General features: G+C 34.4%; 2 protein-coding genes across 2 annotated transcripts; both read left to right on the top strand.

Moving 5' to 3' along the window:
• Positions 1-1,255: 1,255 nt before the first annotated feature.
• Positions 1,256-6,237, top strand: LOC111991613 (cytochrome P450 87A3). Its single transcript, XM_024023401.2, has 10 exons — positions 1,256-1,264; positions 1,415-1,614; positions 2,525-2,849; positions 3,560-3,709; positions 3,975-4,223; positions 4,320-4,409; positions 4,518-4,596; positions 4,821-4,927; positions 5,029-5,156; positions 6,150-6,237. Exons 1-10 carry the CDS (start codon positions 1,256-1,258, stop codon positions 6,235-6,237), a joined length of 1,425 nt encoding a protein of 474 aa, XP_023879169.2.
• A 3,262-nt stretch (positions 6,238-9,499) lies between these two features.
• LOC111991618 (COP9 signalosome complex subunit 1) lies at positions 9,500-15,280 on the top strand. The gene is made up of 6 exons (XM_024023408.2): positions 9,500-10,048; positions 11,070-11,390; positions 13,711-13,827; positions 13,957-14,042; positions 14,307-14,541; positions 14,823-15,280. The coding sequence occupies exons 1-6, from the start codon at positions 9,599-9,601 to the stop codon at positions 14,997-14,999; spliced, it is 1,386 nt and encodes a 461-aa protein (XP_023879176.1). The 5' UTR covers positions 9,500-9,598; the 3' UTR covers positions 15,000-15,280.
• Positions 15,281-16,854: the final 1,574 nt, after the last annotated feature.

The following is a 16,854-nucleotide window of genomic DNA, read 5'->3' on the forward strand; positions in this document are numbered from 1 at the left end:
ACTAGTGGTACTTTATTACCATTGGTTCATCCCTTATATGGCATGAAGAGGGAGGCTTTCTTTCCAATGTGGGACAAGAGCAAAAATTGCCTATGCTCCAATTGGTCTAGCCCTTGGCCTTGAAGCAAAAAATACCCCCACAATAAAAGGATCCAATTGGAGCCTAGGCAATTTTTGCTCTTGTCTCACATTGGAAAGAAAGCCTCCCTCTTCATGCCATATAAGGGATGAACCAATGGTGATAGAGTACCACTAGTTTGGTCCTTGAAGCAAAAAATACCCCTACAATAAACGGATCCAATTGGAGCCTAGGCAATTTTTGCTCTTGTCTCACATTGAAAAGAAAGCCTCCCTCTTCATGCCATATAAGGGACGAAACTAATGGTACTCTATCACTATTGGTTCATCCCTTATATGGCATGAAGAAGGAGGCTTTCTTTCCAATGTGGGACAAGAGCAAAAATTGCGGAGGGAGGCTTTCTTTCTAATGTGGGACAAGAGCAAAAATTGCCTAGGCTCCAATTGGTCTAGCCCTTGGCCTTGAAGCAAAAAATGCCCCCACAATAAAAGGATCCAATTGGAGCCTAGGCAATTTTTGCTCTTGTCTCACATTAGAAAAAAAGCCTCCCTCTTCATGCCATATAAGGGATGAACCAATAGTGATAGAGTACCACTAGTTTGGTCCTTGAAGCAAAAAATACCCCCACAATAAAAGGATTCAATTGGAGCCTAGGTAATTTTTGCTCTTGTCCCACATTAGAAAGAAAGCCTCCCTCTTCATGCCATATAAGGGACCAAACTAGTGGTACTCTATCACCATTGGTTCATCCCTTATATGGCATAAAGAGGGAGGCTTTTTTTCCAATGTGGGACAAGATTAAAAATTGCCTAAGCTCCAATTGGTCTAATCCTTGGTCTTGAAGCAAAAAATGCCCCCACAATATTAATGTGGAAAATTGCTTCAATATTAATGTTTTTTAAAAAATAATCATTTTTTGAAAAATTATTTCATTTTCCTATTTTGGTACAATCTTAAAAATGAGTTGAAAATTTATTTCTTGATTTTTCATATTTAGCTTGACATGAGGTAAAGTAGGTTTTTTTTTTTTTTTTATTTTTTGTAGACCATAATAATCTCCTTCTTTTTTGACTTATTTTTTCTAATACTACTAAACACAACAAAATACAAAATAAATTATCCTCACGTAATGTTTTTGATCGATACAAATAATTTCCCTTGACGTCACTCCAAAGTATGACTAAGGTAACACGACAAACTGTATACGTCACAAAATTATTAAAATATTAAATTGCCCTAAAATTTGACTTCATCGGTCTCTATATATTAGTAACTCCCCACACCATTTTTTTCTACATAAGTAGCTTCTTTCTCATAAAACAATTCCTGGCAAAGGTGTGGGTGTTTGTGGTGTGCCTTACAGCTTTACTAGTTAAGCTCGGCCATTGGATATACACCCAGACGAACCCCAAGTCCTGTAATGGGAAACTGCCTCCTGGTTCAATGGGCTTTCCCATCATTGGGGAAACCATTGAGTTCTTCTCTCCCTATTCTTTGCATGATATTCCTCCTTTTGTCAGGAAAAGAATGGCGAGGTAACAATATATCTTTGCAATATTCTCATTCTCTTAGAATACCCAGGAACTTTTGGAATTTGTTGGTAGGTTGATATGCCATGGCAGTGTTTCATATGAGTAATGCTCACGTTCTCAAAAGCATAAAGCCAGGGGGGTCTGTATGTATTAATACTCTTTTTATACTCTTTGTTGAGACCATGATATACCTTTTATATACTGAGTACAATCACAAAGTATGTTCATTAATAGGATATTATAATTGTTGAACTTATTTGTGTTCATTTATTTAACAAACTACCCTAAAACCGGTGCAATATATAAAAAGTTCATCATAATATGATTTTTTAAAAACTATTTTATGTTTTATCTTAAATTTGATTATTACGCCTACTGTCCTCTTTTTTCTTTTTTCTTTTTTCCTCTTTTTGGTTTTTATGGTGTTTATTGTGTAGGATATATTGTTTGTATTGTGTTGTTTATATTATTTTAATGTGTTGTATACTAAATTAGAACTTTTGATATTGGATTTATTGTAAAGTAAGTTGTTAAAATAGATAAAATGGTTTTTTGAGTTGCTGCTATATATATTTTATCTTTTTCCCTTAAAAAGTATATATATATATATATATTTTTTATATGTTTTGATGTGAGTGCTCTTAGTTGCCAATTAAGCTCGTTTATAGATCTAATTAGAATATCTAAATCATATGTGCTCTATTTTAATGTGTGAATATTTCATGAATTTTAGAAAATAATAGATGACCCTTTAATTAGCATATGCATATGATATGATATGATTTTTTTTTTTTTTTAAAGAATCATATGATTTATCTTATGGGTCTGTCAACTTTTTTGAATTTCTTCTATCTTTGGTTTAGATAAATTTGGAAATGTGTCTTTCATTCTTTTCTTTTTTTTCCTCCACTAGATATGGGTCATTGTTTCGAACCAATTTTGTTGGTCGGAACGTGGTGGTATCAACTGATCCAGAAGTCAATCATTTCATTTTCCAACAAGAGAGGACGTCTTTCCGAATATCATATACACAAAGTTTTATCGATATTTTTGGGCAACAAAGCATGTTCTCGTATCATGGAATGGCTCACAAATACCTCAGGAACCTGATACGACAGCTTGTTGGCCCTGAAAAGTTAAAGGGAAAGTTAATGTATGAAATAAATGAAGCAACTCGCAGACACCTTCATTCATGGGCTAGACATGGCACTGTGGACATTAAAGAAGTAACCTCAGAGGTAATCATCTTCATTCTTGGTTGAGTTAATTCTCTAAAAATATATTTTGGCGGGAGGCTTACAAAATATTCTTTTTACAAGAAATATTAGTGAAAATTTCATAGAAATAGAACTTGATGTGGGGTAAAATTGATTCTCTCACACTCATTATACCATATCCACTTTACATGTTTTAAAAGTGGACATCACATTTTCACCTTTTAAAATTAAAATGTGTATACTAGCACACACAATTGTGTATGTATATTATATAAAAGAGTGCATGTAAAATGAGTGTAAGAGAATATTTTGTATATTTGTATTATAACTTAATTAGTTAAAATTGATATGACAAGCTCTTTGATTTTATGAAGGCGCTCCAACTTGTGAAAGTTGTTGCGTGATTGTGTGTGATGAGCAGAAGCATATATGAAAGAGAGAATACAAACAAAAATATACATAATTTCGTAATAAAGAAGCCCTTGACGGCTACTTTTTATATTAAACACTTATGTTACAATGAACTCAACATGAAATTTATATACTAAAGAATATTTAACTAACCCTATGTTAACCATAGACTAAACTAAAATTAATATACTTGTTCTATAAATACATGGACCTACAATTGGTTTGAGCCACTTGGGCCGTAATACGTACCTATGTTACAATGAATCCAACAGTTATTTTCATGCATGCTTTACCAAAATATTGATTTAATTACTTTGCAGATGATATTCAAGTATTTTGCTAAAAAGCTTATCAGTTATGATGAATCAAAGGCCTCAAGAAAGCTGAGAGAAAATTACAAAGCTTTTATGGATGGTCTTATCTCATTTCCTTTGAACATCCCTGGAACTGCATACCATGCATGTTTACAGGTCCTAAATTCACACTACATGCATGCATATGTACAAACTATTTATAATAAAAAATCCATCTTATTAGAAACATGAGTATATGATTGATGAAAGGGAAGAATATATATTTTTGAAGGAATTAGAGAAAGGAAAGAAAATCTATAGTACCAAATAATTTTATGGTTTCTACTTATATATATCTTCTAAGTTTTATCATTATACTATCTCAGTATCCCTTCAAGGCAACTAAATGAGCAACTTAACGAATTTTACTGAAATGAATCAGGGACGTAAGAATGCTACAAAGGTGATTAAGGATATTTTCGATGAGAGGAAGAAGTCTACAATACCTCACCAAGATTTCTTGGACCTTTTACTTGAGGAAGTGAGGAAGGAGGAAAAAATTTTAAATGAAGCAATCGCTGTGGACTTGGTCTTTATGCTTCTTTTTGCTACCCACGAAACTATTTCCTCGGCCATGACATTACTAATTAAGTTCATTTCTGACCATCCTGAAGTGCTAGCAGAATTAGTGGTTTGTGTAACATAATATAAAACTTGTTTATCCCCCAAAAAATAATAATAATAAATAGCAAAAAACATGTTAATTGATTTCTTAATCACATTGTAGAAAGAGCATGAGACCATTCTTAGAAGTCGAGATAATGAAGACGGTGAAATTACATGGCAAGAGTACAAATCGATGACATTTACACATATGGTGAGTTGGATTAAACCTGAAAACTATAAATATATATATATATATATATCTAGGTTTAGGATTTCTAGTGTCTCTTTTATTAGTAAATTTGCTTTGTCAATTTGGCAGGTAATCAATGAAACAGTTAGGTTGGCAAATATTGTCCCAGGAATTTTCAGGAAAGCCCTGAAAGATGTCGAAGTGAAGGGCAAGTTCAAGTTTCTTATGATCACATTGACGGTGTTTGATTGAAATTTCAGATTCTAGAATCATGTTACATTTCTACTACACACATGAAACACAGTTAAAAAAGACTGCATAAATTAATAGAAAAAAAAAAAGTAACATAACAAGAGTTCCATTGCATTATATCATGCAAAATACACTCATAGAATTTGTAATAAGTGATGAATAGAATTTGTAATTTTACAGGATATACAATTCCAGCGGGCTGGACTGTTATGGTGGTTCCATCAGTCCTTCATTTGAGTCCCACAGAATACGATGACCCCCTTGCATTCAACCCGAGGAGGTGGGAGGTAAAACTTATATAAGCATTTCTTCTTAGATCGTTTTTGTTAATCTGTTAAATTTAGTTTTCTTTTCTTGTTCTAATTCATGAATGTTATGGGGGGAAAAGGGAAAAGACTTGCATGCAGGGTCTAAAAATTTCATGGCCTTTGGTGGGGGAGTGAGACTTTGCGTAGGAGCTGACATTGCCAAGCTACTGATGGCCAGTTTTCTCCATTACTTAATCACAAAATACAGGTATTAACTATTAACATAAAATTGATATCATTCGGTTTTCCTTTTCATGCCAAATTGATCAGATCAAAAGTATCAGATTTTTATTCATAAAAAGGAAAAAGATAAAATAAACTAGTTAATCAAGTTGATTGCAAATAGATAGAAGGAATAAATGGGGTGGGAGGGGGGTAATTGTGTTGAGCCACAGTCTGTCTCACCTAAGCTAAGAAATTCAACAAATAATTTTAATAGCATTCTTTTGTGGTGCCTCGTGTTTGTGATTCGACCTCATCATTTATTTTTCTAAAAAAAAAAAAAAAACTAAGCTAACATCTCAAACCGGTAAGAAATCAACTACACACAAAAACACCAACATTACCTAGAAAACTGTGTCATCTGCTGGTTAAGGCCAAATTGGCCTGCTGTTTAAACATTGTGTGTTTTGGTTGGTTCTAATACAATTTTTTACTCATTCATCAAAAGAAAAAGAAAAAAGGGAGAAAAAAAAAAGCATGCATGGACCAACTTCAAACAAATTCACTACAACTAAATCGGTTTATATCCAAACTTGAGTTCATAGCAAATAAAATAATATCCTTTCTTTAGGAATTAATACAAACTCACCTAAGATTCACTATAAATATTACAACTCTCTATGGTTATAATACCCAAAAACTCTCCCAAGAGAAAACCCCAACTTGTTCCCATGCGTCTCATGGTCATTCACCTCAAATTAGAATGTTGACTGTAAGGATTTTTGTAGTTTGGTGCATATTACGAATACCATAATTTTGATTTAGAAGGAAGGATGTACACTTCAAATTAATTTTGAATTAAGACGTTAATTGCAAAATTTTCAAATTTATAATACACATTATAAATGCTCTCATAATTTACAGTTAATAGTAGTGATTAACCCAAAACAAGTTGATTTCAAAAATGCAAATGCAAATTCAAATTCAAATCCAAATGCTATGAAAAATGACTGCGTAATGGTCTTCTTGAAACCATTAGGTGGACTGTGACCAAAGGAGGGGACATAATCAGAAAACCTGGTTTGGTGTTTCCAAACGGATTGCATATCAAAATCTCTGAAAAATAGAAGTGACGAATGGTGATAAATAAAAGCAAATCACTGCAACAAAAAGGTCATTTGCTGTGGAGAGTGATCACTACCATTACAAGGATATATATGGCTTCCTCTATCATTGTCAGTTAGGATTCTCTTTGCTCTTTTATATTTCCAATAATAGGATGTGATCTACATCTTATATATGTATGTATATCTTGGTCTTTTAGCTTTGTTCCTGTGCATGGTTTGTGGACACAGGACATATTACCATTTAGGGTCCGTTTGGATACAGCTGAAAACTAAAAACTGAAATTGAAAACTAAAAAACACTGTAGTAAAATAATTTTTAAATGTGTGAATAGTATCGTGGGACCTATTTTTAATGTCAAAGTTGCTAAAAAGTGAAATTTGTGGGTCCGTGAACAGTAAAATTTGGGCTGAAAAGTCAACTATTGTGGTTACTGTTCAATACCGCTACAGTGCTGCTACAGTAAAAAAGAGCTGGAAACGCGTAAAAAAAAAAAAAGGCTGAAAAAATGCAGACGTCAAATGTAAACGTGCCAGCCAAACGAGCACTTAGCGCAGCGCAATATGCACATGAAAGTTTGAAAGACTATATATTAAATTGTGTAATAATGTACAATAGTATGCCAACGTGCAGGGTATAAGTAATCTACAATTATAGACCTAAGCCCAACATTATTCTAAAAATACCAGTGAAACACATGTAAAAGCAAATTTACCATCTTATTAAACAAAAGTGCTTGTTCATCATTCAATGTGCCTAACATTTGAAGCAGCAATGTGTGTGTGTTTTTTTTATAATAATTTGAGAGTTACAATGGGCTAAAGGATTTGAAATTTTGAATCCTAAATATTTCTACTGAAATATTAAATTGTGTAATAATGTACAATAGTATGCCAACGTGCAGGGTATAAGTAATCTACAATTATAGACCTAAGCCCAACATTATTCTAAAAATACCAGTGAAACACATGTAAAAGCAAATTTACCATCTTATTAAACAAAAGTGCTTGTTCATCATTCAATGTGCCTAACATTTGAAGCAGCAATGTGTGTGTGTTTTTTTTATAATAATTTGAGAGTTACAATGGGCTAAAGGATTTGAAATTTTGAATCCTAAATATTTCTACTGAAAATACAAAAAAACGTTAGTTGAATTATAACTTACAAGGCTTTGTAACATAACGTATAAAAAAACTTAAAAGAATGTTGCTATCTTGTGCAAGTACAAATGTACATGCTGATAATGCCTAATGTTACGGTCAATGACCATTGACCAATTAAGATCTTTTGTGCATAACTGCATAATAAGAGATACCTTTCTTTGATAGATAAAAGTTAATGGATGATTTAAAGAAAATGGTTTATGAAATATTTTTTAGAAATTTATTATAGGAATTGAAAAAAGTAGTAAAAAAAATTTTGACAGTTTTTTATACTTCTCATAAAAGTAATGTCAAAACTTTCTTAAAATAGTTTATTAACAAATGTAGGCACCCATTAACCGGACCCTGTGATATATCGTATATATTTACCATATTAACATCTCACTAATGTCACATGTCACCACCAATGGACCTAAATCAAAGTATTATATAACTTCATAAATGAAAATTACAAAAATTTAAACATAAAGGTGGAAACAAGATTAGGTCAATATAATTTTTTTTTTTTTTTTGGTAATTACATTCAACTCCCTTAAGCTCTACTTGGGAGTTCATAAAGGAATGGAATGGAATGGAATGAGATAATCATAAGGGAATGGAAAGGAATGGAATAGAATGGAATGTATTTAAGTAAGAGAAAGGAATAGAAAAGAATGGAATAGAATAGAATTAAGTAACCTTGATTGGATGTTTTAAAATAAAAGAATGGAAATGAATGAAAATGAATGGAATGTAAGTAATCATGTTTGGGAGCAACATGGAGGGAATGAAATATAATCATTTTATAACAATATTACTATTAGACCCATATTTTAAAATAAAGGGTTGAATATATAGGGGTATTTTGGGAGTTTTAATAAAAAAATCATTAAATCTAATTTCATTCCCTCTCATTCCTCCCAATTTCAGGGGGAATGAAAATTTGAGGTTTTAAGGAAATATAGAGGAATGAGTGTTCCCTCCTACCTATTCCATTCTCTCCTACTTAAACTCCCAAACAAGGGAATGAACTTTCCATTCCCTCCATTAAAACTCCCAAACAAGAGAAGGGAAGAATGTTCTAAAATTATTCTTTTTATTCCTTTCCATTTCATTCTATTTCCTCCTCCCAAGCAGAGCCTTAAGGTTTGGAACAATATTAATGACATTTCACTCCAAACTTGAAGGGAAAAAACATTCTTATGTCTTGAGATTTGAAGAAAATAACACGTCCCCATTCTATTAATATTAGTAACATAATATTTCAACTTTTTAAAAGATTATATTTACCAAAGTTTAACCATAGTTAAAATATATAAAATAAAAACATAATTGATAAATTTGGAATAAAAAATTAAAAATGCTAAGTTTATCAAGCACCAAAAGACTTGTTATGGCAAATCTCTCCACAATCCATTGAAAAAAAGAAGAAGCCAAAGTCATATTAAATATTTTAAAATGCTCTTTAATTAAAACAATTGCTTTTAGAATTAAGTAACAAGAAATGAAGAAAAGTTAAACTATATGTATTAATAGCCAAAACTCAGAGAAAATCTAATTATATTTTAATTGAATTTTCAATTTTGTGCCACATGGCCTATTTAATTTTTAATTTTGTACCAAGTGAATTATTGAGTATAAAAATTGAAGAATCCAAATCCAATTAGATTTTAAATTAGATTTCAATTGAACTCCAATTTTTCGTCATGCGTTCATCTAAGTTTTTAATTTTCGTGGCAAATGAATTATTGGGTGCAAAAGCGTAAACATACCACGTATAACTTGAACATCTTCTATTAAGGAAAAAAAAAAAAGGTATAATTTAAACTTTTTAATTGACCATGCATATATACGGGCTACACACTAGTTCTACTTAATAAGAGTTCTTCTAAGATAACAAGTCTCATTTTTTATTGCCTTAATCAACAAAGTTAATGGGGAGATTTTTTTTTTGCTTCATGTTTGGAGTAAAGTGTCAATTACCAAGGAAGAGAGTCTAATTATAATAATAATAATTATTATTATTATTATTAAGTGAAATTTAATTTTCACATTGAAACGACAGCGTGTGGTGCTAATAACCATGTACAAATGTTGCACGTGCCAACCCAACTCCATCTAAAAAAAAAAAAAGCAACCACAACAACTACAACAAACAGAGTACTATCCCCAGAAAAACCCTAACCCTAACCCTAATTCCTAAAATCCTACATCCACAACCATGGAACCCGAGGGCTCGCCCTCGCGCCCAATGATCGACGAGATCCACTCCAATGGCGGAATCAACCTCTGCGACGGCGACGTCGACGACGAGCCGAGCATCGACGACACCACCACCACCACAACCAACAATCGGCCAATCATTAGCAGCGGCGAACAGCTTGACGTGGAGGCCTACGGGGGCCTCTACCAGGGGCGGACGAAGATCATGCGTCTCCTCTTCATCGCCGAGAACTGCGAGGGCAACCCTGCGATGCGATTGGAAGCTCTTCGCATGGCTCACGATGAGATCAAGAAGGGAGAGAATACTCAGCTTTATAGAGAAGTGGTCCAGAAGATTGATGGCGAGCTCGGCCCTAACTATGCCATGGACTCCGCCTGGTGCGACTCTGTCGACCGCAGGGCTGACCAGAAGAAGGAGAAGCTCGAGAACGAGCTCAATGCCTATAGGGTATTTTTGCTTTTTGCTTTTTATTTTTATGTCTTATTGTTTTTTAGTTTGTGTAATTATATTGTGCATATCTGTGTATGTATTTATGTGCGTGCTTGTTATATTGGTAAAGGGTGTGCTATTTGTTATGGAGTATTGTTTGGTTTTGTTTAAGGTTCTGTTTAATTCAAATAAGTATAGCTTGTGTTTCTATATATTGTGTTTCAATTAAGGAAGCAATAGAGAATTTGACTTTAGACAGAATAGAATGGAGGAAAAGAATACATGTAGCCGAGCCTAACTAAGCTGATGAGGATTCATAGCCAACCCCAAATAAATTGGGACGAAGGGCGTTGTTGCCAATGTTGTTGTTGTTGAATAGTAATCATGGTTTTCTCTTTGATATCACTCAGGGAGTGGGATTTCTCATTTTTTATATTGAAGTTCAATCACGATCTAAGATACAAAATGTTGGCAACATTGTCATTAATTCAGTATAGCTTGAGTTTGGATGTTGACATTTGAGGAGTCCCAAGTTTATATAAGAAAATAAAGGTAGGACTTTTGTGAACTAATACAAATTTCAGGGTAAGAGAGGAATAAAGGAGATAAAAATAAGGTTTTGCTTTATGCAAATAGCATAAAAGGAAAATTAACTAGATGGGGCCACTAGTCTGTGTCAGTCTATATACATCTTCAGCCCAGAATGAATGTTACAGTCGCCTGTCTTATGGGTGTTCAAGCCAAATTGATTAAATGTTCATGTCAAATGTTAAGTAAATCTTGTTACTTTGTTAGTTCTAGATGGGGCTTTTCCCTGTAAGGAAACCTCTGGATATTAGTGTGTCACTTCATGGTAGTTTTTGTTAACCCTTATATTCCAAGAAAGTTAACACTGCATGGTCTCTCTATATGAGAGGTTTGGTACCCATGGACCAGCCTTTCTGTTATGTTCAAACATCATTATGTTTGATCAATTCTTTTATTGTTCTGCGGTATTGCTTTCCCTGATCTCTCGTTCCTCCATTTACTTTCTTTGCAGACAAATTTGATCAAAGAAAGCATAAGAATGGGATACAATGATTTTGGAGATTTTTATTATGCTCATGGTGCACTCGGGGATGCTTTTAAGAGTTATGTTCGTACTCGTGATTATTGTACTACATCGAAACACATCATCCATATGTGTTTGAGTGCAATTCTGGTCAGCATTGAGATGGGTCAATTCACCCATGTGACAAGCTATGTCAGTAAAGCAGAACAATCACCAGAGGCCCTTGACCCAATTACAGCTGCAAAACTACGGTGTGCTGCAGGATTGGCTCACTTGGAGGCTAAAAAATACAAGCTTGCTGCTCGTAAGGTTTGTTGGCTTATTTACTGTAATATTATTAATATAAAAATGGTGCTTGTTCTTGCTTGTGGCTTTAATAAAGAGCGTACTGGTCTTGAAAACTGTTTTGTATGTTTATTAGTAACTAGATGTGTTTTAGTTTTTGTAGTAAATGTTGTAATCGTTTTGTTGTTAACCATACTGGTTGGTGATATTATGCATTAATTGATATCTTGAAACTTAGTTTTAAAAAAAAAAAAAAATGAAGGAAAGGAAAGTGATTAGTTGAAGATTTTAGCCATGGTACTTTTAAAAATGTTTACAATTTATTTTCTCATGCTATTTGGGTTCCATGGTGTAGTGCTTTTTAATATTTTAAACTGGGCTTCGGACTTGATGGATGTTTTGATGATGCAAAATCACCTTCACCATTTTTTCTATTATCTATTGGAGAAGTATTTTTGAATTTAGGGGCATAATAGAGAACAATATATTGTAAGATGGAAGATAAACTGTATATGCTTTTCTTCTCAAAAGGTGTATATAACTTTTTTGTTAAGTGGAGATGCCAGGGTTTGAACCCCAAACCTAATTTAGGATGGCAATGGGGCGGGGCGAGGCCGAAGGATGGGGTCTTCTTCCCGTCCCGTATGATTTTGTCTTACCCCATCTCCGCCCTGCCCCACATGACGGGAATACTTTCTCACCCCATCCCCACCCCGCCCCACATGACAGGGAATACTTTCTCATCCCATTCCCGCCCCTTGGGCCCCGCGAAACTCCACCCCACTCCGTAAAACTCTACTTTTTGTTAATTTGCCCTACAACTAGTACAATTTTTTTAATGAAACCTATTTCATTAATAAAAATATACTTGAAATTACAACTAAATTTATCCCATCAAATCAAATCAATTTTTAGAAAAAATTGAATAATATATCCAAGTGTTTAACAAGAGAATCATAAAAATCTCATAGTATAACACATAACAAAATAAAAGCAGAGAATCACATTGGGTAGAATAAATATGCTAATATTAATATGTTTGTTTAAATATTAGGGTTTTAGGGTATGAAAAATTTACAATTATAACCCTTAGTAACGCGGGGCGGGGCGGGGATGGGGAGGTGCAGGGCGGGACAGGGTGGGTCTAAAAGGTCTAAACCCATCCTCGCCCGCCCCGCACCGTGATCTTGCCCCATCCCCGCCCCCCGCCTTTGCAGGGCGGGAAAAATCCACACGGGCGAAGCGGGGAGGGCGGGTTAAGCGGGCGGGAAAAATTGTCATCCCTAAAATTTACCTAAACCCATCACCAGGGTGGAGATGCCAATAGGCCTAAGGGCCATTGGCCAAATATAAAGGTGTATATAACAAAGATATGGTGGCAATGATGCTGGCTTTTTCATTATCCAGGCCTTTTGTTAAATCAAGCTGCACTTATAGTTTGCCTACCTATATGAATTGTTTGTTCCCTATTAAAATTGTCAACTTTCCCAACCATGCGTAGAACTTGGCTGTTTTTTTTTTTTTTTTTTTTTTGTTTGGGGGGGTGGGGGGGGTGTTGCTTTCTTTCTTGTAGAGGCTGTTCTTCCCAAAAGGTGTAAGTAGACATGTTAGGGATTGAACCCCAAACTAAACCCACAACAAGGGTGGAAGTGCCAAAGGGCCATTTGCCTTTTTTTTTTTTTTAATTTTATATGACAAAGTTATGGTGACAATGATGGTGGCTTTGTCATCATCCAGACCTTTTTGTTAAAATCAAGTTACACTTATAGTTTGCCTACCTATATGGATGTTTCATTCCCTATAAAAATTGTCAACTTTCTGACCGTGCATGAAACTTGCTGCTACTTTTACCGCTTATTTAAAAGCAGTTAATAAAAATTTGTCGTGGAGAGACTATTTCTGTCTTAGTGTTACTTTAGTCAGAATTTCTACTTATCAAAAAAGTCCACCTCAGAATTTCCATCTACTTGGTGTTTGAGGTAATGGATGTCCATTCTTAAACTATATTTTTCACTTGGTAAAAGAGGATAAAATGGAAGGGCAGATCTGGGTTCTAATCTTGCCAATAGGGGTCAGAAAGTACAAGAAAGGTGGGTTCATTCTTTAGTTTGAATTCAAATGCTCAGTTATTTAGATGAAATGATATGTACCTTTCTGCTTTCTGTAGGGGTTTTTTTTTTTTTTTTTTAAGTTTGTAAAATCTGCATTCACAATGATTTTGAGTTTGCCTTTTATCAATGTAATATATGCTTAAAAATAAATTACCATATTATGTGTGTGTTTGCATTTACCATTGGCCGTATTATCTTCAATGTGGCATTTACCATCTTGTGTATGTTTGCAGTTCTTGGAAACAGGTTCTGAATTGGGAAGTCACTACAATGAAGTCATTGCACCTCAGGATGTTGCAACATATGGCGGACTTTGTGCACTCGCAAGTTTTGACAGGGCAGAGTTGAAGGTATCTATTCTGTTTCTCCATCCTTTTTTTTTTTTTTTTTCCTTTTCTTTTTTCTACAATTATTGTTTTTCAAGGTCATCATAATGAACCTTTGAGAGCAGTTTCTTATTGAATGCTTTCATCTGGCAGAGCAAAGTTATAGACAACGTCAACTTCCGGAACTTTTTAGAGTTAGTGCCTGAAGTAAGAGAGCTTATCAATGATTTCTACTCAAGGTAACTTGATATGTTTGGACTGGGGGCATTTGGCACTATGCGATATATACTAAATAAATTTTATAAAGGATAGCTGATAGCCATAAATGTAGATTTCAACCATATAGAAATGTAAATTTTATAAGCATGTTCACAAAAATATTAGAACTAATTATTTTCTTAGAATTGGCTGTGTGATGGGTCAATTATCAACCCATCCCAACCTGGGTTGTTTTTTTTTATTTTTGGCCTCATTTAACAAAATCTTATCCCTTGTTATTGTAGCCACTATGCCTCATGCTTGGATTACCTTGGAAATCTCAAAGCAAATTTGCTGCTTGACATCCATTTGCATGACCATGTTGAGACGCTATATGATCAAATCCGTAACAAGGCCCTCATCCAGTATACACACCCATTTGTCTCTGTTGATTTGCAAATGATGGCAAATGCCTTCAAAACAAGCGTTGCAGGGCTGGAGAAAGAACTTGAAGCTTTGATCACGGACGACCAAATACAGGTTAGGTCTATTGTCTTTTTAGTTCAGATCTTTATATTGATTGAACTAATTGTAATTAATGGCAAATGTAAGTCTAAGGTTCCATACATAGTGATCTAGCTGAACTTTGCTCACCAGTTCAGACTTGATTTAAACTATATATTAAGATCAATTTCAAGTCACCAAGTAGAATCAATCTATTTTAAAGAATGCAGGTCTAGATGTTGTGAAACCAATTCAAGTTCAACCCTTCCATGCATCAACTATTTAATTTTTACTAATCAAATATCATGCCCCTGCAGGCTCGGATTGACTCACACAACAAAATTCTGTATGCACGTCATGCAGATCAAAGGAATGCAACTTTTCAGCGAGTTTTACAGACTGGCAATGAATTTGATCGGGATGTTAGGTCAATGCTGCTGAGAGCAAATCTTATTAAGCATGAATACAATCTTAGGGCAGCAAGGAAACATTGAATTTCAGTTTCAGAAGGAATAGGGTAGTATGACCAAGACTTTTCTCATTTAGGTTTTTTATAAATTGTGCTTGGTCGTTTAGTATTATTAAGTGGGGTTCTGAACACCCTAAACAAGATGGGCTTTGTGCTGGTGGTGGTTTGCATTTTCAGGAGTCCAGGATACAAATTTATTCCAACAATTTATAAATATTAATGGTTACTGTTTTGTATATGCACGAATTTATCTTATAAAGCTCTCCCGGAGCCTTTGGCCATGAGATGAAAGGTTCTTTCTGCTGCTGTTAATTCTTCAATGGTTTCTTTTTCTCTTTTGGTTTGGATGTTTCCTGCAATATTTTGTACGCTTACTAAACACATTAAATGTGATCTACGATTGAATGTGCGAACAGAACTTGAGACCATAGAGTGTTCAAAAATCTGACTTTTGATTAACTGTTCTTTTTTCATTTGATTTGCATGCTATCGAATGCTCTTTTAAAAGAGAGAGAGAGAGAGATGAGGTTACTGCTATTGTTAGTCAACTGTACTAAATGTAGGTTCAGGAGTTCTGGCCTAGTTTTTGTTAGCATGGTTCTGATGGGCAAAGTTCTCCAACGAGCTTGATAGTGGTTGAGGCAAATTGAGACAGTCTGGTAGAAAATGGTTTTTTTTTTTTTTTTTAATTCTTTTTTGGCCGTGAATGTTTGGCAATGGCTTATTTGGTGTTTTTCTGATTTATATATATATATTTTTTTTTGGTTGAAAGTAGGTTAAAGCATACTTTCAACAATTGAAAGTAGGTTAAACCAAAAAAAAATTAAAAAATTTAAGAGAGGTTTTGCCTCCCCATGGTTCCTCCTCTCGAACAGACACGTATACTTAATGCTTTTTTGTCATCATGGTCATTGCTAGCATGCATTGTTGATCACAGAAGGGACTTCCCGCCGCAGCAAGTACTTCGGTGGAGAAAGCAGTTTCAGAATTTGCTGCAGAGTTTTAAATGCTAAAGAGAAGAGACGAGTTCCACATCTGAAACGTTGATATGGCTAGTGTGATATGGAGTGTAGTCCAAGTGGAACTGTCTCTTCTTGAGTTTCATGTTTTGAACTTCTGTGTCATGAAAATAGGCAAACCCATGCATTACCTTAATGCCCCTTTACGACAACCAACATAGCTTGCGATCATACGAAGTCAAGCACGTAACACAAGCCCAATTTGTGAATAAGAGGCAATTGGTAACTTGGTAAGACTAATTATTATAACAAAAGAGTATGGTTTGACTTAGTATGATTGTTACAAGGAATACTTTCTCCTCAATGAAGACCTTGATGCTAAGAATGACCTTAACCCTATGCCTAATAGATATTACTATTCGTTCTTAAGAATTGCTAGAGCGAAGATGCCATGTCTATGCTCTCATAGGATCCAACTCGTCGATGGTCGTTCCTTTTTACCATAAGATAATGACACAACCTTTGTCTCATGCGCTCGTATGAAGGGATGGATATTGGAGTTGAATGCAAGTTGGTACGAGTCATGGCAGGTAGTGTAGTAGTGGCTGGAGTGACGGTTGTGGAGTTGCATTAAAGCATTTTTGGGTTGTTTAAGGATTATTTGTTCTCTATTAAGATTAGATGTGGAGAAAGGGAATTTGGTACCGAGCATTAGAAGTGTGTTTGACCAGTTTATTTGCGGTCAACATATTTATTAAGTTACTTTTTGTCTCACCTTTAAGCAAATAAGTTGGTCAAACACATGTTTAGAAAGAAAAAAATGGATAAAGGAGGAAGAGAGATTTGGAAATAACACATGTATAGGAATGATTTGTAAATTAAAATTTGAGCCCTCAATTCTCAACTGAAATTCCCTTTAAA

Source organism: Quercus suber, unplaced genomic scaffold (genome assembly GCF_002906115.3).
Source record: "Quercus suber isolate HL8 unplaced genomic scaffold, Cork oak 2.0 scaffold_184, whole genome shotgun sequence".
NCBI lineage: Eukaryota > Viridiplantae > Streptophyta > Magnoliopsida > Fagales > Fagaceae > Quercus > Quercus suber.